The following is a 23,775-nucleotide window of genomic DNA, read 5'->3' as shown; positions in this document are numbered from 1 at the left end:
CCTATTGGTCTTATTTTAATTCTAAAAGTAGCCTACCATTTATTGTCACAAATAAAACGAATATAAAAACCACAGCAACACTCCATATTCAAGTTTTTTTTTTAAAAATAAAAAGTTACTCACTGTGAATTTATATGACAGATAATGCAATCAAATTGTCCAAAGCACTACTATGTCATTTAGAAGCTCGAGCCAAAAACAGTTAGGCCATTCCAATTTGATGAAATGTGGCTCAGGAAAAAAGGTGACTAAAGCGAAACCATGAATTAAGCTTCAGGAGTATAGAAGCTGGTGAAGAGGGTTAAGGTGTGTGTGGATGGAATTTTTTGACTTAATTAAAAAGATCCAGTCTGTACCAAATTTAAGAAAAACAATTGTTTCTCACCAATGAATAGAAAAGGATTTGAGATGAAGACAAATGTGTCAGGAATTAGAAACTGCCTCCTTTTTTGAGGTTTGCTATTTTATTGAGACAATGATGTGTTTTTTTTAAAAAAAGTTGCATGGTATTTTCAAGGAATGTAGGGCATTTTCCACTGCTAAATAGGAGAATGGTACCAGAGAAAGGCTTCATTTTTGGAGAACAAGTATAAAAGAATAAACAGACATTCTTTAGCATTCAGAGTGTAATTGCAATAGGAGAAAAAAAACAAGTTCGGTATCCCTAGAAGAAACATTGATGTGGCTATACTGAAGAACTGTCAAATTTATTATACTATGATTACATACATTATGCAATTCCAATATTTTATTATTTCAGCACATATGTATCTTACCTTGAGCAACCTTTCTTCCCACCTTAATGAGATGCAGACATATTTAACAAAGAGACCCAGCTGCACCCTATAAAGCTTTTAGTTTATATAATTCAACATTTGCAAATATACCATAGTGTAGGGATTCAGTTCTTGCCCCTAGATAAGTTAGGGTAAATCTTCAACTGGTCACACCCATTTCAAAAGAACAGAGATGCTAGAGTGATGTAGAACAAAGCAATTCCCTTACAGAGAGCTCAGTAAGTAACAATTGTATCATGGGATCAAATTAGTTAAATATGGTTTTTTTCTCCTAAAAAAAAGTAAGATCACATACTAGAAACCGAAAAGAAAATCCCATATACTCAAGATTGCATGAAAACTATTATGAAGAAAATAAGGTTTACTCAGCAGCAGTCTTGGTTTCGAACCCGTCACACACTTTTTCAAAACAAAGTTAATTGTCAAGAAGTCACCTGTATATTTTGGTGACTAAAACTTTGAGTAAAAGTTATTGTAACCACAAGAAAATGCAAGCGTGCATACTTAACTACCCTGAGACAAAGGGAGTGAATGTCCCCAATTCATTCAATTGTCTGTTAAGAACAATCTTGTTGCTCTATAGATCTCTAATACTCTAAAATTGTATAGATGATGGGTGCAGGTATTTTGGATAGGAAAAAGTGCATATTTAAGAGCAAATAATTTACAGCTTTCAGTGCAATTAAGCACTGATTTAGTATTAGTGAAGTGACAGTATGAAAGTGACTCCCTAATTAGAATCTGAATAAGCAGAAAGATCAGTTGTTATGAGTTTCTTATTTATGTAAACAATCTACTGTGGTCAAAATCTGAAGCATCTCTTGAAAATTTCTCACATTAGTTGGTGTCATTTGCAGTTAAGTTGTGTCCAAGAAACTTCTGAATAACTTTCAAAATATATTGTTTTGTTACTTTTTTCATGCATGAATTGCATACATTGTTCCTGTTAAAAATGAAAATATAGTACCTGCAATTGAACTCTTCCCACCCCCGACTCTTCAACCTGCAATTTTCTCCCACCCTCTGCTGCAGGCGACATAGTTCTATGGGCATCAGCAGTCCTCTGGTACCTCTGCCAAGTGACTACATATAAACCAAGACACAGGAGGTACTGAGGTCTAGCCCAATCCGATCCTCATCAGCAATACACATACATTGCAGGGGCCTTGTAACACTGAGGTCAGTTGTAGCACTCCACTGCCAGCACAGCTCACTCAGCACACATCATGGATCTAACCTGAGACATTCTTGGTCTGTTTGGAACCAAGCCTTACTACATAGAACATTTAGCCAGAGAGCCATCAGAAAAAAAACCCATGCAAATGAATTTCAATTGTATCAGGTCCTTTGGTGTCCCAATTGATGTACAAACCACCACCCAAAATCATCACCATCAGTACTTGGGTGAATAGAAAAAAAAGCTAATTAGAGTAATAAACTACAAGGTATAACTTGAAAGTAGTATAAAGGGCAACTGCATTCATTATAAATGTTCAATATGCAGCTATTCTGGTTACTTGGCCACAAATAACTTAAAGTCTGAGCAACAGAAAATAAAATTAAGATCAAATTGGGATATCTTGTATTGTTCAGAATAATTATAGGCCAACTAAGTGCATGTAACTACTATTAAAAAGGTCTAACGTTCCATTTACTTTAGATATAATAATCTGCATGGCATCTTTCAGAAAAGAAAGTCTTAGTCAACAAAGTTGAAGTAAATTGTCTAGTCATTTTTACAGAAGATGATGTTTAAAACATATTTTGTGGTTACCTTTTATCACTGCTATTAAAGCATAATAGCTGAAAACAATTCAAGAATATATTCCTCCAAGATATATTTATATAAAAAATAATCTGTTTACTCAGATTAAATAAATCTAGCTAAATATCTTAAGCCATATAAATTGGCTCAATTCAGCAAACAATGTACAAGTCTTCTTTTACATTAGAGCAAAGCTGGTATCCACATGTAAATTTCTGAGTCCAGACCCACGGGCTTATGTGTTTTTTACCTGGCGGTAACAAAAAAACCACACTTCCAGCTACAAGAATATGCCAAATGCTGTGCGTGTAATAATAGTTCTCCTTTGTTTCCAGAAATCCATACACAGCAATGGCAATTAATGCTGCACCTATTCCTGGCAATAAGAAAAACACCCAGCGCTTCCAAGTTGGAGGATAGCAATGCCGGCGTTTCACACCACGAGACACCTGAAAGGGGGAAAAAAAAAAAATTATTTTGCCCATTTTGCCAAACAATTTTTTAAATTAGAAACCGGCAAAGGATTTGTTTCTTGTCCCACATAATAAAACTTCTACTAGGATTCATTTTTAAATAAAATCTGCTAGCAATGCACAGACGCAATAATACCAGAAAGTGGTAACAGGTGCCCTCTCTCTTCCCTCAAAGATTCCAAAGAGAAATTTGTCACTTACATCCATTCAGTACCACAATCCAAACTTGTAATATGAAGTGATGTTTAAACAAATTGCATTCATAGTGCCTTTATTGTAGCGAAACATCCCAAGGTGCTTCAGAGTACAAGGATAAACAGATGGTGAGTCAAATGAGGAAAGATTAGAAGGCGTGACCAAAAGCAAAGAAGTGGATTTTAAAGGAGGATTTTTTTTTTAAAAAGAGGAAGGTGGAGGGGTGGAGGGAATTCCAGCTTGTGGGGCCTAGGCGGCTCAAAACACACACAGATCTAGCTTGGCCACATCTAGCTGCACTGAGCTTCTCTTCCCCTCTGCCAAATCTACTTCCTGCTTCAGGACAAGTGGTCCAAGACGGGCTTGTCAGTGATCAAGACCATGATATTTGAGAGATCACAGGAGATGGTAAGGGCAAGGGGGTGGCCATGAATATGGGCAGGAGAGTTTATGGGGAGAGATTGGTTTGGGTTGGACAAGAGGGCATTGAATTAAGAAGAGAGATTCAAGGGGATTTGAGATGGAGATTGAAATCCCAGATAATAAAGTAGTCACTCGGTGCAGAGTCTGAGGGAGCAAGGAACGATACCTCGGGGAGAAACCTGGGGTGGAGTGGTAGATACGCATGTTAATGGAGAGATTAGAGAAGTAGAACAGGGTGAAGTGCTTGAATGAGGGCAAGGTGTCAAGGGAATAGGGGGAAGATGCCAACAAGTGACTTGGTGACAAAGGCCACACCATCTCCGTAGCAGCTTGGTCAGTGGAAAATATAGGCTGGCAGAGGGCTTTTAGTAAAGGGCAAGATGTCACCACCATAAGCCAAGTTTCAAAGCTGGGATGCCAATATGATAATCCACAATAAAGTCATGGGGGGGGGGGGGAAATGAACATCCTGGTTTGTGAGTTAGCAGACATTTGAGAGAAATGGGAAATGGGAGTGGGGCAGTGATTCTTAACCCATCAACAGAGTTCAAGTTGCAGTAGTTTATAGCACAGAGTTTGGTCTGTAGATAGTTTGAATTTCTCTTTAGTGAAATTTTTAAAATATGGATATAGAGACTGAGCAAAATACAAGTTAACACTTGAAGTTTTAGTCATTTATTACATTTTAATATGCATGTTTACACTCACCCATGCAATTACCATGATGCACAGGGCAATAAGGCACGGACCCACTAAGTTCCAAAGACCCCGGCGGTCTAGTTGCATTGACATGGCAATCAATAAGGAACCAAGAATAAAAAGTACCTTCAATAATGAAAACAAGAAAAAGTGTAGTGTAAATTTACCATTTTCTACAACAAAACATATCTAATACCAATATTAAGATATTAAAACTAATCTAAAGGATTGACCTACCCTCTAGAAAACATGTTAAAGTTTCTTTTTAATTTGTTTAGTTTTGAAAAACCTCAGGACATTTCGCCCCCAACACCCTTGCAGTTACAAATTAATTTCTGGGGCAGATACTTTCTCAGGTTCAGTGGCATCAGTCACTCCAGTAAGAGGTCCAGTGTCTTACTATTATGGGAGTTGACTCGCACTATCCTATATCTACTTGTAAGATAGAGAAACCTAGGCATGTAAAAAAAGAGCATCCCCTTGGAATCGGGACTGGATATTTATGTATTTTGCCTTGTGCTTCTTCAATCTCTCTGAAGGCAGACTGAGCAAGTTCTTGGTGAGATGTGGCCAGACACAAGTCAGCAAGTTGCTTTTTTAAAAAAAACTGACGATACAGAACAGTAGTTACAATCAGACTAATTACATTCAATCTGTACATCTTATCTGCCCCCCCAAGTCAGTGGGTTGTCTTACTTGACTTAAACAACGTGGCTTCTAACCTCTTGGACTCAAGGAAAGCCCTCACAATGTTCCTGAACAAACCTGACTGCTTTCGCAGCCTTCCTGTTTCAAAAGCCTGACTGCCTGGGCTCGATATTAGCACCCACGACCGGATGCGTTCCTGGCAGGGGGGGGGGGCTCCGAAAATCAGGGAATCCCGGAGCGGGTCGGGAGCCCGGCTCCAACCCGCCCACTTCCGAGTTCCCCACAGACGCGCTGACGTGCGCGCGCAGCCCCCGCATGTGGGACTCCCGCAGGCAATTAAAGCCGGCGGGGTGCCACTTAAAAGTATTTATACTAGTATTTTAGGTCGTTAACAGACCTGATTAAAGGAAATATTTTACATGGGGTGGGATTTTACAAACAACTGGGACTGTTTCCCGTACTGGGGGAAACACTCCCAGTTCAAATGGACGTGTTGCAGCTATCAGCCTGTGGCAGCTGCAAACGTCCATTTGACAGGTTGGGGGGGGGGGGGGGGCGGGCGGGGGGAAGACCCTCACTCATTGCAGGAGGCCACTCTGTCACTTTGGACAAAGTTTGGACTCCACCATCCTCCTCCTAACAATCAAATTCACCAACTTGCACACTTACCCCGGGGTCCAGAGACATGTACCTACCTTGCGGACCCCCTCAGATGTACATCTTCCGGATGGGGGCTGTCATGACCTCCTCGGAGGACGAACAGCATCACCAGCCACCTCTGACACGTGGAGCTCCACAACACAGTGCTGTGACACATCCACCTGCACAGCAGGGGGGAGGGCTACCGCAGAGATGCGTCGCAGAGGGCACTACCCTCGCCACAGGGTCCACAGACCGAGGCTCAGCTTCCTGGACCTCTCTGAGCAGCAGTGCACATGAAGGCTCAGAGTCACTCGACATGTAGTCGTGGACATCTGCAGCCTCCTTCATGCCGAGCTGCTCCTGGCTGGCCCGAGCACCATCTTCTTACCTGTCGCTGTCAAAGTCACCACTGCCCTCAACAACTTCTCCTCCGCATCCTTCCAGGGTGCCACCGGGGACATCGCCGACGTCTCTCAGTTGTCTGCACAAAAGAGCCCTGCAAATACACCTACACCCACTCTGCAGTGACACAATGGGTGGCATCAGGTGTGGGTCTTCATTGTGATCCTCAGGAAAGGGCATTATTGCACAAACCAGACAAGATTCGCAAAGACGTGGCAGTAGTGGTGCCAATATAATATGTGATGTGAGTTGGTCAGAAATTAAATATAAGTAAAAACCTTGACAAACCCTCAAACACCCTTGTGCATCCCCTTCATGCTCACGACATGTTTGCCTTACGCTTCCTACTGCACATATGTGATGCATGCCCTGTGGCTGCAGTACAGGTAGTGGCAGGTTGAGTGAGGCTGACCGTGAAAGAGATGCGTGCGGGGCAGACTGATTTCACCGGGTGCGTGACCCACACGGCCAATAGACCCCCTGCCCAGAACCCGCCGCCCTCCTAATATCGAGCCCCGTGTCAATTTCTATAAATTCCTCTAGTTGTTCACAGCCAGAAAGGAAAGTGCCACCAGATCCCTTGCTCAGCACCTGGGACCAGTCACAATCGGTGTGAGTAGTTTATTAATTATCAAGGCACTCTTAATGAACAGCTCGTTATCCATAGTGGATGGAAAACAAACCCCATTAGCCTTTTAAATTCTTATGATCTCGAAGCCTCGTTAAAAAAAACTTGTGTGACTGCGTTATGCTTTAAAACATTTAATGGTAACTCTTCAAGACATTTCTGTGGAAAAATTGTCAAAAAAATCCCCAAATATCCCCTTTGAAAAAGTATTGTTAATACTTACATATTTAAGGAGAGATTTTAATCTTGCCATACAGAGAACTGTAACCCACACAGATAGAACAGAGCCAAGGAAATCACAGTATTGAAGTGTATCATATTCCATAATGCACATGACAGCAATTCCTGGTTGATCACATGCATGATAAAACTGTAAGAAATCATTTTTAAAATTGTCAATTGAGAATTTTTCACACCAAAAACAGCATTAAAATGGCAGTTTCCTCATGAGATGGATGTTTTTAAAACATAGGTATAGTAGCCTCGTTAGCACGGTACTAGACTAATGTTTTTAAAACATAGGTATAGTAGCCTCGTTAGCACGGTACTAGACGAATGTTTTTAAAACATAGGTATAGTAGCCTCGTTAGCACGGTACTAGACTATAAACCAGAGGTCATGAGTTCAAATCCCATCACAAGTGTATGAAACTTAATTAATTAAATGTGGTAATTTGTGGGCTAGCACTAGAAAATGACCATAGAAGCTGATGGATTGTCATAAAAATTCAACTGGTTCATTAATGTCCTTCAGGGAATGGAACGGGCCATTTCTACCTGGTCTGGCCCACATGTGACTTCAGTCACACTGCATAGTTGACTCTTAATGACCTACATATGAAAATGACAGACAGGAAAAGACCCACAGGTCCATCTAGCCTATACCATATCACAATGCAGACACTCCCCATGCTATAGGGTGGCCAACTCTGGTTTGACGTATTCCTGGAGATTTGATCACTTGGCATTCGGTTATGTGACCTCACATTTGATGCTTAATCACAGAACATTTGCAAATATTATTCCATTTACTTTAGTTGAGTATCACCAAACCACGAATAATATTTGATTTTTTGTTTTGTAGTGAGATGAATTACAAGATAATTTATAAATCAAAGAAAGAACACAAGAGATTAGGAAGAGTTAAGAATAAGTAATGTTTAAATAAAAACTAAGGTCGGTGATGTTTCTACAGTATCGACCACAATGAGAAATACTATGTTTTAGTGGAATCAGTGGAATTTACTTAATCAATAACTTATAACTACAGTTTTCGTACAATTTTATGACTTTACAATGCACAGCAAGTTATAATAATAAATAAAACCAAAATCAAACCTAATTCAATTCACTAACTCCCACACTCCACTGCTGAAGCCCAGCTTCAGGGAGGTGAGGCTCAGTCCTCAGGGAGAAGCACCAAAGCTGCCTGACTCCCATACTAACACACATTAAATAACAGCGCACATCACTCTCCCTTCCCCATATGTGTTTCCCTCCCTCTCCCTCCCTCCCTCCCTCCCTCCCCCCCGTTTGTTTCCCTCTCCCTCCCTCCCTCCCCCCTCCGTTTGTTTATCTCTAACTGTGTTGTTCTCTCCCTCCTTCTTTCACACTTAAAGCAACAGATTCCGGCTCACTACCTGAATGCTACAAAAGATTGTCCCATCCACAAAATACCAAATCATGGGTTTCTACGTTAAATCAGAAAGGGTTCTCTAAGATCCTCCTTAATTAGGGACCCTACAAGGGATGAGATATGGGATCAGGAATGGAAAGGCACAGTTAGAAAATAAGTTTATAGCAACAAGATCAGTAACTCAAGCTTTTGAAAAGTATGTGGATATTATATTATGGATTGAGTTCATTACCTGCATTATCTGCTTATACATAGAGCATTAAAGCTTCAAAATAACGCTTTAAAATCTGACATTATATCAAACGAGGCTTTAATTACACTGTTCTGCAGACATAGAAAGCTGCCTCTAAAGTCCATTTTCTGTATCAACATCACTTTCAAATCTCTAAGTTTAGTACCATGGTTTTTCATTAACTTTACACTGTTTTTTGAATTCAGAGCAGCTTCATTAAAAGGAGTTTGCAACAGCCCAATAAACTTGGCTATATAGTTGTGGGGGTGGGGAAGCTCATGCCACCTCATGCTTGACCCATATCCCATTTGATACGACAAAAGAAGGATGATCTAAAGTGAAATTTTCAGAATTGAAAATTGTGCTTTAAATCTGGAAGCCCAGTCATTATTTTGGGTAATATGTTTATTGATAGGGCTATTTCCCCAAAGGGCAAATGTCAGAAGCTGGTTACCAAAAGTAACACCTAATTGCCTTGGGCATGGTTTACTACAATCTTATCACAGTAAAAGTGACTTTAAAACCAAATTATATTCAACAAGTCCATCAAATGGGAATTATGTTATTAACAGTGAGGAACTCTAATGCTTCAGTTTACCGTTGAGAAAAACATGGTGAAGAGATACACAGAAGCCTCCACAAAGTAACAGCGATGTACAGCAATCATAATCGATGGGATGAACATGAGATTACTCAAGGTTAACAAGAGTGTTGCCAGCAGTTGCTGCCTGTATGACTGGGCATTGGTATCATCTGTACAGCTCCATCCATTCCAACCTAAGGAATTTAAAAAAGGAGAAAAGGCAGTGACTTATTTCACTCTAAGGATGCATAAAGCATGGACAATCGACTAACAAAATACCTATAACCTTTCAAACGGTTGAATTTTACATACATGTTCAAAAAAAGTCTGGGTTGCATCAGAAGATAGTCAACAATAATATTTTAATAGAAATATAAAAAAATAGTATAACTTCAGTTGAAGTTGCACAATTATAAATGTGTATACAAGAACCGTTTAATCTTTTTGCATTACCATTCATCTCTACAGGTCATTTAATTCTAGCATCAATAGCTACTCACACGCAAGTGCCTTTGCTGGTCAGTTACAATAGTCAGACATTCATACATTGCTGGTGTAGTATGCACTATACATAGTACAGACAGAGCAACAGATAGGCAGACTTGCAGAGTGATTTATAGATGACTCAGGGATGTCATTCTGGTGAGCAATACTGGTATATCGGTGTACTGCTGCAGCTTCCTATTGCAGTTTGAAAGCACTTTGATCACCTTCACAATCCAAGCAGGGGCAATGAATTTGAACAAAAGACAACACTAGAATTTGAATTCAAACTGCTAGTTAAGAATCCAATATCACCACCAGAACTTAATTGAGCCCCCCCCCCTCCCCAACCTCCAATCCAAGTTTCAATTTTCAAAAGAACTGAAGCATAATTATTAAAGCAATAATGAGTACACACCAAAAAGTGCTTTTGAATTTTCTGAAGGGAATCAGAAGTAAAATTTAATTAACAATTTTGCACAAGTAAAAATACTGACCGTCTCCAATTACATTCGTAGTTGATAGCAACAAAGTCTGTATCACTTTAGAAAATCGAGAGTGAAAAGAGAACTGGATGAGGGAATTACAAGTAGAGACTAATGTTTTACTGGAATGAGGCATTTTGACCAGCATCTTGGACAGGAAACTTCATTGTCTCTCTAACACAAGGTACAAATCCAGATCCTATTTACCTACCCAGTCAGAAGATCATTACAAGCTAAGATCCTAATGCACAGGGCAAAAGTGGAATAAAAATTGGATTGTGTAAAAAGTTTAAAGTAAGCATTTTGTAATGGACAATACAACCTCCGTTCTAAGGGCCAGAGGTCCTTCAGACAGAAGATGGCTGTGAAACTACTGCTCCAAGGTGATACTCAAAACATCCGCTTTTAACTGCAAGACCAGTGACCCACCCCCTCCTTCTGCACAGCTGTACATACCTGCTTTGCAAACGCATGCAGCATAAAGATATCCATGAGTTCGGAGAAGCCTGCATTCTCCGTATACACCACAATCCCCAATACAGGGGCTCAGTACAGCCGATACAGTTACATGAGCAGAAACCTTCCTGCGGGTCTGATTGCTAAAAGACAGAAAGCCCTGATTAATATTTTCATTTACTGCTGTAAGTACAAAAATTATTTTTCCCCCTTTCAGTAGAAGTGGCAATTAGTGATAACATTTCAAAAATAGCAGCCATGAAAAATAGTAGGGTTCTTGTTACTGTACTGAACAGGATCATAAAAATGTTAAACATAATACAATACCAACAGTGTCCTGGTTTAAAAAAAGTCCCAGAATCATCCTTATCAGTTTTTCCTCAACCCCTTCAACTATTAACCTGCATCCTATTGTTCTGTACTTATGGGCCTCCCAAATTCAGTTGATCATCTACAGCCCTCAACGTTTCAAATACCGAGTTCATGTGCCCTTCGAGCATTCCTCCAACGTAATAGTGCAGGCCTGTAACTCTTTCCTCATAATTTAGAGCCTGAAATCTAAAAATTATCCATGTTGGTCTTCAAATGAATTTTGAAAGCTGGGTGCCCAAAACTGCAAACAATATTCCAAAATGTGGACTCACCAGTGATCTACACAAAGTTAGAATAACTACTTTCAACTTACTCAAATCTCCTGGAGATCTCCTGAATCCAGTATTTCATCAGTTATATGCTACTTAGAAAATTACAGTGAATGATGAATAATCACATTTGAATTATCTTTTTTCTCCAGACTTGCTAAAGGCTAACGTTGTGTTTCTTCACTATTGAACTATGGAAGGGGACTTGGTGTAAGTTATATAAAATGGGCCTTTAAGTTAAATTTTGGTTCTCAAGGGGTCAGATTAACTGCACAGCCACATGCTGGGGATGTGGATCAGAAGTCAGATGAAACATCAGTACAACTGGGCTCAGACAATTGAGGGGGTTGTTCAATAAAACAATCCTAGGAAACAAGGACACATTAAGAATTGGAATTTCTTATCCTTTTGAGCTCTGCAGGTGTCAAGTTTCAAGAAGCCCACTTTCAGGAGAACAATGGTTTAATTGACAGTTGAATTAATTGACTGGCCAATCACTGGACAGAGAAGGAATTTTAAGTCAAGCCTTTAGCTTCCTGCTCACTGGGTGACCAAAAAAAGTACACGTTCAAGGTCAACTGGCAAGTGCTTCTGCGAAAAGCAGGCCAGGGACTAAGAGGGAAATTAAAAATAGTGACGGTTAGATCTCAGCTAGGGGCTGACCATAAAAGGGAAAAAAGGGAGCATTTATCTTACTAACTAGAATAATGCAGTGTGCTTCGTTGTTTAGTATATTACAAGAAGCGTTACAGAAGTTAAAGAAGTCTGGATCTGCTACTCTGTTCAGTCACAAATAAACCAGTTTTCTTGGTTTTCCATAAACATTTTAGTGAGATAAGGTCAATAAGTCCACCTCTCGGAAGGCTGGAAAGGTACACACAAAGGACTACAATATCCAATTCCTATCATAAGAGGGTCTTGTAGTACAACCTGGAGGTATAACAATTGTATGTCTAGATACTGGATAGTGAAAGTTTACTGGTGATTGAGACGGATGTGGGTCTGCTTACAACAGAGACTCGTGAAGCTAACCCGAGAGAATATCTAAGGTAGTCCCAAAATTTCTAACAGGAACCCTTTCATCCTGCACGTTTGTTGCATTTTACTTACATAGACTGTACAGCACAGAAACAGGCCATTCGGCCCAACAGGTCCATGCCGGTGTTTATGCTCCACACAAGCCTCCTCCAACCCTCTCCATCTAACCCCATCAACATATGCTTCTATTCCTTTCTCCGGCTTCCCCTTAAATGCATCTACGCTAGTTGCCTCAACTACTCCTTGTGGTAGCGAGTTCCACATTCTAACCACTCTGGGTAAAGATGTTTCTCCTGAATTCCCTATTGGATTATCGTGACTATCTTATATTTATGGCTCCTAATTCTGGTCTCCCCCGCAAGTGGAAATATCTTCTCTACATCTACATAAGAACATAAGAAATAGGAGCAGGGAGTAGACCATACGGCCCCTCAAGCCTGCTCCGCCATTCAATAAGATCATAGCTGATCTTCTACCTTAACTCCACTTTCCCTTGATCCCCTTAGTCTACCCTATCAAAATCTTAAAGACCTCTATCAGGTCACCCCTCAGTCTTAAAAGAGCCCCAGCCTATTCAGCCTTCCCTGATAAGGATTTCCTCTCAGTTCTGGTATCATCCTTGTGAATCTTTTTTTATACCTTCTCCAATGCCTCTATATCCTTTTTATAATAAGACGACCAGAACTGTGCACAATACTCCAAGTATGATCTAACCAAGGTTCTACACATGTTTAACATCTCTGCTTTTCAATTCTATGCCTCTAGAAATGAACCCCAGTGCTTGGTTTGCTTTTTAAAAAAAAAAACAGCCTTTAAAAGTAGCGACGCAAGTTAATGGGATTTGTGTATCTGTACTTCTAGATCCCCTGGCTTCTCTACTCCACTTAGACTCTTATTTTCCAAGGAATATGTGGCCTCCTTATTCTTCTTACCAAAATCCACCAACTCACACTTATCTATTTGAAATTCATTTGCCAATTACACACCCATTCTGCAAGTTTATTAATGTCTTGTTGTATTTTGTCACATTCTTCCTTTATTAACTACAGTGCCCCCCCAAAAAAATACTTTTGATTCCAGAGTCCAAATCATTAAAGTAAACTGTGAACAGTGGTCCCAGCACCAATCTCTGACACACCACTTCCCATCTTTTGCCCGTCTGAGTAGCTACTCTTAACCCCTTCTCTCGTTTTCTAGCCAGCTTGCTATCCATTCTGCTACCTTTCTCCTGACTCTACAAGGTCTGACTACATGTCATGTGTCTGCTATGCAGTACCTTAATATATTGCATCAACTACATTACCCTTGTCCACTCTTTCTTCTTCTTCAAAGAATTCAATAAGGTTGGTCAAGCATGACCTTCCCTTTTGAAATCCGTGCTGACTATTATATTTTTGGTTTCTAGATGTTTTTCTATTACAGCTTTGAGAAACGATTCCATTATCTTTCCCACAACAGACGTTAAGCCAACTGGTCTACAGTTCCCTGGACATTTTAAATTTAGGAACAACATTAACTGACTGCCAGTCCTATGGCACTATTCTCTTTTCTAGTGAATTTTTATATATATGCAATAGTGCCTCTGCTAGCTCTTCCCTAACTTCTTTTAATATGCGAGATGCAATCCATCTGGACCAGGAGTTTTGTCCTCTCTAGTTTGAATAGTTTATCAATTATCTCCCTCCTTTCTATCTTAAATGTCTTCATATCTTTTTTTGATCTTTTCTAATGTCATGCCTACCTGGTTAGTCTCGCTGGTAAATACTGAGGAAAAATAACCCCATCTTCGTTACGTAACCACATTTCAGTTATCCCTACTACATCTGGCTCCTTGCTATGAATCATTGCCTCCAGTTCCCCCATTTTGTTTCAGATGCTATGCACAATGTTGTACAGGCAATTTAATTTGTTTTTATTAATTGTTCCCCTCACTTTATTTTTCAACAGTCTGGACACATTAATAAACACACACACCATTTGGTTATTTTACTATGTGCGTTGGTCTATTTATGTCAATTAAAGACTATTTGATTTTAAATGAACATTTCATGATCAACAATGGCCTCACCCTGTGTCATGGGAGCACACGATTTGCAAGGTGAGGTACCAACGGTCAGTCTCTGGGTAGGGAACATGAAGGGATGTTGATAATATTGAAGAATTCATTTTAAGCAGGTATCCCCAAGATAAAGCTTTGCAAAGAAAAACATACATTATAATGTATAAAATGCATTAAAACGTACTCTGAAATATATAGGTTTAAATAATCAAAAATCATCCAGTGAATTTTGCAGTTGAAAATTATATTTTTTCCAAAAAAAAAGAGCATTCTTCCATATTTGTTCAAGCAGGATTATACAAAAGCAATGCAGAAACTGGGACCCTGAAGATCTACATTTGTAGGCTGGCTCAGAGCACTTCTATACCAAAGCACTCATCACTCTGCTATCAAATTGATAATGTTTTGTGAAAACATCCAAACTGCTCCAGATAGTCACTGCATGAACAGATTAAGCTTCACTTTCCTCCTCTTTTAAATATGATCATCACGGAAAGAAGAGAGAAATAGGGAACAACCTTGTTAAAGTATACAAAGAGCATAGTCAAAAGGAGTCAGATAGAGGTTTCATAGTTATGGGGATTCTTCAAAGCCTATCGAGGCAAAAAGCTACTAAAGCTGCCCAACTTTAATCTTCACGCACATTTTATAGCCTTCCATATTGAAGGAGTGAGTTAAAACTTTCTGCCTAGCCTGTTGGAATATATCTCGTCTGCTAGCCTGAAAAGATTCCAGAACTTAGATTCTCAGATGAACAGGCACCATACCCATTGAAAGGAGGTACATGTAAAGTCTGCAACATAATCCCATTTCCAGTACCTAACAGAGATCCTACGGGGCAAATTCCCCTAAATTTAATTGCAACATAAAACACAGAACATACAAACTAAGATAAAACTGGCCCCAAGATGATTGCTTCAACCAATAATAAACTCTGGCTGTTGGCAATATCAGTATCTATTGAGATTGGGCCATCTGAGGGGTCACGGCACCAATTTCAACAAAACCACCTATCTTTTGAGGACGTTTTTCTACAGCCAAAGAGAAGGGTAAATTTTCTTCCTGTGCAGAGCCACATGCACTGGGAATGCACATCAGGAATTCAGGAGCATACTTCCACGATTTTCTGTCCATTAATTTGCAAAGAACAAAAAGATAAAAATGTATCCCATGTTTGCAATACTAGCAGAACATTTTTTTCCAGAAAATTGGCTTTGTCCAGGATTACTGAGCAATGCAGTCAAGTACTAACCCAGAACAATGCACATCAGCAAATATCTGTAAAGTACTATGAATACTGCCATTTGTCCTACAGTGTTTCTTGTGCCCAAACCATCCTACAGGAAGTCATGGATCAGATTCCACAGTAACTGGATTAGATCATTCATTTCATGATAACATTACAAGCATTGTAGAAAGAGGAGAAACCTTTGAAAACAGAGGGTGAGATTCTGCCCTCGGCCCCCAGAAAAGCAAGGGTATCTGAGTAAATTGTTCAAAATGTCAGTTCCTACAGAAAAACGTAGAGCATATTGGTTACAAGAAGGATGCTGAAGGTCTGTACCCAACAGAGAAGAAGGTTGCAGAGACCAGCAAATGTACCTAAAGTTAGTTTCATACTTCAGACTGCTAAACTACTAGTTTTTCTAACATAGAAGCAGAAGTTCGTTACACAATTTGCCTCTGAAAAGAAGCAGGACATTGTGATACGTTGTTGAAAACAAAATTCACAAAAAGATATTCCAATTTAATTTGCGACACCAAAGATTATGAAAACATTATTGTAAAGAAATTCAAAAAACAAATAAATGTCTTTAACACCTAAATTCTGCACAAGCAGCACTAAGGTTAGAGGAGAACTCAGATGAATACAACATAGAAGAACTGAAAGCAGATGTAAATTTGACAATATATTTATAGAATTTTCATACAGCCATTTATAAGATAGATTTTCAATTAAAGTCAAATGCACCATAATTCTGAAAAATTACTGCAAATTCAAACCTGAAATATGAAAGTGCAGTAGATAATCGCTAGAGTTTCACTGTATTTGTGAACTGTACCTTCTCTGCAGCTCATGGAATTGACATCCAGAGACATCACAGGAGACCCTGCACTTAAGCAGGCAAACACAGTTGCATTTTCATTGGATAGTGAAGTCTGAAAGATAAAAAATGATTTTCTTATTCATCCCCTAATAACAAACCTTTGTAGCAAACAAAATACTAACACATTTGGGAATGTGTTCTAGTTCTTCCAGATTCTAACTACAGAATAAGACTGATCGCCAGTGCAATGGGTATGAGTTATGATCTAGAAGGAAGGCAGTTAATAAAAGGATCTCACTGATATATATAAAATTATTCAAAAAAGGTAGGCAAGGCAAACTCAGATCATTACTTCAAAGTTTGCGAAGAAAATAGGACCAGGGATCATAAATAGAGATTAGTAGAAAAGTAAATCCAGGATAGAAAACTTCTTTATACCAAATGTTTGATCACTCCTTGAATAATCTATCAGACAAGGTAATAAAGTCAAGCATAGAGATTAAATGCCATCAGAGAGCTAGTGTATTTGAGGACTGAGCTTCAATGGGTCAAATGGTGTTCTCATCTGTGACTTTTTTTCCTACCACACCAAAATTTATAATAGACAACTGAATATTTCACATCCTGTTAATTTAGTGGTATTTTTTCCTGAATATATAAAGATCCAATTTTAGATTTGTATGCTATGAGAAAATTTTAAAAGCATATTGTATTTTTGTGACAGTGACAAGTAATGACAGATCTACACTCATTTGAGCAGTTGCTAAAACTCACGTTCCGATAAACCCGAATTTCCAATAACTAGCTTTTTCTCCAGCAAAAAGCAAAAAACCTCGATGCTGGAAATCTGAAACAGAAACAGAAAATGCTGGTTCTAATGAAGGGTCCACATCAGAAACATTAACTTGTCTGTTCTCTCCACAGATTCTAACTGACCTGCTGAGTGTTCCAAACATTTTCTGCTTTTGTTTCAGATTTCCAGCAATTGTTACCAATGACTAAATTAATCAACTTACAATCTCAAAAATATAAAACTCAGTGAGGATTTGTATCATGCTGAAGAAAGTGCATGACATCACCAGAGAAATGCTAAATAATTAAAATTTTAAGCCTTAGTTGGTTCAAAGTATGAAGGTGGTGCATGTGACACCAAGCAAACAGACTACAAAAACTAGCCAAATGTTGCTTATGGGGAACAGAAAGGGTGAGGGGTTTTGTACAAACATTTAGATTCTTCATAATCTACTTAATTGTAAAGCAACCGTTTATGGAACTAATAAAATTTGTCTCTCCCACCCCTCCATCACCTGCACTTAGGAACATCTAATTTCAAGGAAACAAGCTGCACCATTTGTCACCCAAGTTGTAGCGGAACAGATCCGATAAGAGTTTCCAAACTGTTCTATCATGCAAGAGAATTGAAGAACATAATGGAATACCATCAGTGAGTCCAAAATTAAAATCAGCCTGATACAGCAGTTCAAGAATGGCATCTGGAGAAGACACCGCACAACAAATACAAAAATGTTCTCTATAACCGGGATGTTATAACACTCTACCTTATTCAACTGTAAATTTAACATGATGGTTCCACCATTGTCCCTTCCTGTATTCAAGTTCAGCAGAAAAATTATCGGGTATTCAGAGGTAACAGATACATTTGGTCCATTCAAAACAAAAAATCTCACAGAAGCAACATCCATAGCTTCTCGAAGGACAGGTTGATTACGAAAACATGATTTTCCATCGTTAACTGCTTCAGTTTTATTTGGCTTTATGTTTACTCCCAACATATCCACATTCGCCAGAACTGAACCATTGCTCAACAGGGTGAAGTTATTAAACATAGTAGGAAGGGATCCAGCATCGACAGGAGTACATACTGCAAGAGATAAAACATTCAAAGCTTGTATTTGGATGACTTTTGTTTAAGATAAAATATTGACAATGTTACCTCACTCTCTTGAATAATGCAAACATTTAATCTATAAACAAATTTCATCTAGTTAGTTTTGAAAAAAATAGCAAAAAGAGTTCCTTATACCAGCCACAAGAGGATGGCCCACAACTAAAACATCCGCAGTTAGTTAAACAATAATATAATGCAAAAGCAGTGAGGATCGACTGGTTTATTAAAGGATAAAACAGTCCTTCAATCAATTCCTCTCAAGTGCAAGTAGGTTATTGGTAGGTGCTCAAACTTTATTTTAATAAAGGTTAGTAAAGAGGTATGATGTTGCTCCAAAATATTGCACCACAAAGTGGTAGAATATCAATTCTCACCCACAGTTCCCGAAAGTTCCTCATCTCAATTGTAATATTGCAGGATGTACCAAATAGCTCCTCACAAAAGGTGATACCCAGCTGCATGCACAAATTCCTTCAGTCGATTCAAGAGTACTGCTGACAGAAGCTAGTGACCAAGTTGCTTGCTCATCCTCCCCATTAGAGAACACTAAACATAACCCCCACTCTGGAACTCCCAGATAACAAAACCATCTCCTGCTATTCAGCTCAGTACCCTTGCTTGGTTCGACTCAGCTATCATATTGAAGCCAGAGCATCTCCCGCAATTGCTTCTCTTCCTTTCCCAGTACCTCTGGAGTCCGCCACTGATCTCTCCTCGGTCCCCTCTTCTTCTTTGCTGCCCTTTAGCAACATTATCTAAAGCTGAGGCCAGCTTCCACACGATAGCCAGCTCTACCTCTCCACCACCACTCAATCTCTACACGACTTCTATGCTGTATGGACGTCAGACAAGCTGCCTGTCTTTGATGAACCATAATTTCCTCCTGCTAAATATTAGGAAGACCCAAGCCATCATTCTCATCCCCCACCACAAATTCCACACCCTTGCGAATGCTTAAGTCTCATCTTTATGTTTAGATCCCTTTGTGGCTTCGCTCCTTCCATATCCAACTTTCACCAGCCCTACAATCCCCTAGAGCTCTTAACTTCTCCAATTCTGGCCTCGTGCATCCCTCCCCTCAACCCACCATTGGTGGTTGAAGGCCTCACACTCCCTAACCGCTGCTGCCTCTCCTTTTTAGGCCTTCCTTAAAACCCACCTCTTTGATCAATTTTTTGGTCACCCTGTCTAAAATCTCTTCATTTGGCTAAGCATAAATTTTTCTTCAATTAAACATCTGTGAAATGCCTACATTAAAAGGCGCTATATGAATGGACATTGTTATATATACAAAATACAGTTCTTGGGGACCAATTGATACAGTGGGTTAGATACTTGTCTTTCACATCTGTAATTAGATTTCAAATCCAGCCGAAACTGACTGATGGCTGTAAAAGTCCTATGTGATTTGAATTTAGGCAGTCTCAATACAAAGTAGATGATACTCCAAGGTTGGGCTCAGGCACGGTGTTGGGAAAGAGTAAAAAGGGCCTTTACTCAAGATTAATTGTGGCACATATTATCTGGAAGTGCAGATTGGAAAGTGTTCAACTCCCTAGTACTAGCATTTTGCACCTGATGAACACAGAATGAATTAAAAACAAAACACACCTGTTAAATAAGCTTCAATGTCAAAGGAGGTGATCCAGTTAGTGCTCCTAGTTTCAACAGTGACTTGCAACCATTTCATCCATGGCGGAGAATCCAATATTTTTCTGCATACTACACTTTCACTGCAATTTACAATCTTCAAGTGAGAGTTAGGTAATGCATTTGATCCTATTAATAGATGGACAGGGCAAGCCTCCACTGCCTGGTTGTCGGTAGTGCAGTTTTTAAGCTGAATGACCAGTTCCACAGTATGTTCAGGAATAAAAATTCTGAGGAGAGCCAAAGCAGATTTTGTATTCGTGTACAACTCAATAAGTTTTAAACAATCTTTCTAAGGATGCTAACTAGGACTTACTTCAAGTGTGCGGCCTTATTAGTGGGAGAAATAGTCATCCTAAGTGAAGTGTTTGGTTCAAGTACAGGCATATTAATCAATCGCTGAACAAACATCTGAGGCTGAAATATGTAGGAGCACCTAGCAGAGAAACCCTGTGGGGAAAATCAAATGCATATACCTGAAAATCTGATGTTCTCAATTGCATGCATGTTAACAGGTATGGTAGTGTAGTGGTTAGGCTACTAGACTAGTAATCCAGAGAAGATTGGTTCAAATCTCACAGGTGGTAGTTTGAGAATTTGAATCAGTTTGAAAAAAAATCTGAAAATAAGAAACTGTCAGACTGTCGTTAAAACCCAATGTCCTTTAGGGAAGAAAACCTGCTGGTCTGGCCTATACGCAATTCCAGTCCCACAACAATGTGGTTGACTCTTAATTGTCCTCTGAAGTGGCTGAGCAAGCCAGTTTTATCAAACAACTACAGAGAAGTAGGCCCATCACCACCTTTTCTGGGCAACAAATGCTAGTCTTGCCAGTGATGCCTACATCCGAAGAATGAAAAAAATTGCATACGCCAATAATTTTCTCCATATTCAATGTACATGCTTTGGGTCAGCATGACAATTTTTTCAGGAAAACTAGAAAGAGTGGTCTTGCACAGATCAGCAAATATATTTTGGTGCTCAAAGTTAGACAAGCATTCTGTTACTAACAGGAAATAGCAACATTACAAAACAATGACAAAAAGCCAGAGTGAAAAGGTATAGTAGCATGACAAGTTATTAAAATATGCCATTGTTGAAGTAGTACAATGTGTTGATGAATCAACGTGTAGCGCCACACATTGGTGGCCACGTCTTTGCACACTCTTCTGGTTTTGAGGATTGTAGGTGCAGTCACTATGGACATGTGCTAAAGACCATGCACTTCTCTACAGGATGAAAAGAAAAAAACCACAAATTTTAATGCCAAAACACATTGCAGAAGGGAATAATTTTAGTAGAAATGTTAGTGAGAAATCTGCAAGCAGTGATGCATAAAGCATTTTTAAAGTAATGCTGAAAGGACCATCATTCCAAGAGCCAATTTTAATACTATGGTTTTCAGACAAGAGTTCTATATCATTTAGCACTGTATACTATACCTTTACTTCAATTTTGCCATCATCTTTTGGTAGGTGTGCAGCTACAAACCAGTCACCTGAAACGGGGTTGGAAATATTTAAAAAAGTATTACTCTGTACTGCGGACATCAGTGGCATAGTGAGGTTGAACGAAGGACGAGCAACTGTGTTTATTCCAAACTTGGTTTGTAAAGGATTAATTACTGGAGGGGCGCCTGCCCGAAAATGGCTGTTGAAAAAAATATATAGTAAATTAGATCAAAAAAGTTATGCAAGTCATAGCTAGAGACTATTTGTATTTGACAATATATTTTGACTAATTAGGAAGCTTAATTTTTTTTTAAAACATTAAGATGTACAGGCAATGTAGTGATTCACAAATTTCTAAACAGTTGCCTCAAATTAGACACCTATATAATTGCTAATTAGGTATATTGTGAATTGTTTTCTTAGTCTGCCCGTTATACTTAATTCTGTCATTTTAAAACTTTTTTAAAATCCAAGTTGGTAAAAGCCCACATACACAGTAATATTAATATTGTGGCACTCTGGTCCCTTTCCTTTCGAGGCTTGCAAAATCCACCTCATCAGCACAGCATTTTCCGGCACTCGGAAGACAAATAAACGCACATTTCCATACCAACTATACAAGGAAAGTTTTTGAGGAGCTTGAGAGTGATATTCAGATACATAGGTTGGAACTGATAAAACAAAGCAAACAGATTATATACATATTAGACTTAAACTTTTCTAGTACTAGGGTGACTTAGACAATTTTAAATATACAGATATACAAGGCAGCATTAATAAAATAACAAAGGGTTTTTCAGTGAGGAGATGGGAAAGATAAATAAAAAAAAGCTTTTATTCCTTAATAATTTAGAACAAATTGCTTCAGAGTTTTCCACCGAGAAAACACAAACCCATTTTTAAAAATAAACATCTTTAACCTTTTGGGATTTCTTTACATTTACAGAAATTACACCATAATCTGGATGGCATGAAGGCAAAATCACTGGAGCATTCTAAAAGTAAAAAGCACATTTTCTTTAACTTTCAAAGCCTTAAGCTTTGCTCTCAGTTTCAGATCTTCACCTGCTTTGTAATATACTGCAGACTATATTATCCTAAATATGCACAGAATTCCAGAAGATCTTGCCACAAAATAGCTGCAGTGACATCTGCAATAAGACAAGTGTCAGAAGAAACAGATGCCTTAAACTTCTCATTCAATTCACTGAGTTGGACTATTATGAACATTTTCTCAATTCTTAAAAAAAAAAGACAGATACATTGTGAAGCCAATATTTCACACCTCCTTATGGTGACTTGGAAGCAGATCAGTCACAAGATGTGCAGGATCCAACTAGACTTCTAAGCAGAGAAAACAGCAACTTCATACCATCAAAAAAGGTCATTTGTATACATAATATTACAAAAAGCAGACTGTTGGCATTTTGGATTATAACATCATCTTTGGGTTGGAATTGATCTCAGATCCACCTTTCTACTCCCCTCCCTTCATAACGCCCATTAATGCTCCTAGGTGCAAGGCAGTTCCCATCTAGTTCGGATTCCACCCTTAGGAGATTCTGCAGACCACTAACAAATGGTCAAAAAGTAAATTACATATGATTACACATACTCTACCATACTGCATAGATCCCTTGTTGATTGACCACTTGCAGATCCCAAAAAATTCCAGCCCCAAACAACATGGTTGACTCTTAGTTGTCCTCTGAAGTGGACGAGCAAGCCACTCAGTTGTATCAAACCACTGCAAAGAATAAGAAAAAAGACGGACCACTCAGCTGCAATCTAGGCATCGAATTAGGACACACGAAGGCATACCCAGCCCAGTCGACCCTGCAAAGTCCTCCTCACTAACATCTGGGACTGGTGCCAAAGCTGGGAGAGCCGTCCCACAGACTAATAAACCAACAGCCTGACAGTCACATTCACAGAATCATACCCAATGTCCCAGATTCCTCAATCATCACCCCTGGTTACGTCCTGTCCCACCAGCAGAACAGACTCACCAGAGGTGGGGGTGGCCCTGGGAGTCCTGAACATCGACTGTAGACCCCATGAAGTCTAATGGCTTCAGGTCAAACATGGGCAAGGTAATCGCCTGCTGATTATCACCTACCGCATTCCCTCAGCTGATGAATCAGTACTTATCCCTGTTAAACACCACTTGGAGGAAATGCCAAGGGTAGCAGGGGCATAGAATATGCTGGGTGGGGGACTTCACTGCCAGTCACCAAGAATGGCATGGTAGTACCACCACTGGCCGAGTCCTGAAGGACATAGCTGCCAGATTGGGTTTGCAACAGGTAGTGAGACAACACGAGGAAATAAACTAGTTGACCTCATCCTCAACTATCTGTCTGTCGCAAAGGCATCTGTCCATGACAATACTGGAAGGAGTGATCACTCCACAGTTCTTGTGGACACCAAGTT

General features: G+C 39.3%; 1 protein-coding gene across 2 annotated transcripts in view; it reads right to left on the bottom strand.

Moving 5' to 3' along the window:
* Nucleotides 1-320: 320 nt before the first annotated feature.
* Nucleotides 321-23,775, bottom strand: part of pgap6 (post-glycosylphosphatidylinositol attachment to proteins 6) — a 32,254-nt gene continuing 8,799 nt past the window's right edge. Inside the window, exons 2-13 of one of the 2 annotated variants that reach the window (XM_068003187.1) lie at nt 21,836-22,013; nt 21,334-21,541; nt 20,208-20,341; nt 19,853-20,121; nt 17,892-18,214; nt 16,348-16,444; nt 14,294-14,417; nt 10,547-10,689; nt 9,138-9,316; nt 6,896-7,042; nt 4,362-4,478; nt 321-3,011 (exon numbers count right to left, since the gene is read on the bottom strand). In XM_068003187.1, coding sequence (XP_067859288.1) covers nt 2,715-3,011; nt 4,362-4,478; nt 6,896-7,042; nt 9,138-9,316; nt 10,547-10,689; nt 14,294-14,417; nt 16,348-16,444; nt 17,892-18,214; nt 19,853-20,121; nt 20,208-20,341; nt 21,334-21,541; nt 21,836-22,013 — 2,216 coding nt within the window. In that variant the 3' untranslated portion in view covers nt 321-2,714. The remainder of the gene's footprint in view (nt 3,012-4,361; nt 4,479-6,895; nt 7,043-9,137; nt 9,317-10,546; nt 10,690-14,293; nt 14,418-16,347; nt 16,445-17,891; nt 18,215-19,852; nt 20,122-20,207; nt 20,342-21,333; nt 21,542-21,835; nt 22,014-23,775) is intronic. The other variant, XM_068003188.1, reaches the window with a different exon arrangement.

This window comes from Heptranchias perlo, chromosome 22 (genome assembly GCF_035084215.1).
Source record: "Heptranchias perlo isolate sHepPer1 chromosome 22, sHepPer1.hap1, whole genome shotgun sequence".
Classification (NCBI taxonomy): domain Eukaryota; kingdom Metazoa; phylum Chordata; class Chondrichthyes; order Hexanchiformes; family Hexanchidae; genus Heptranchias; species Heptranchias perlo.
The sequence above is the reverse complement of the archived record's forward strand: the minus strand, read 5'-3'. Positions and strand labels throughout refer to the sequence as shown.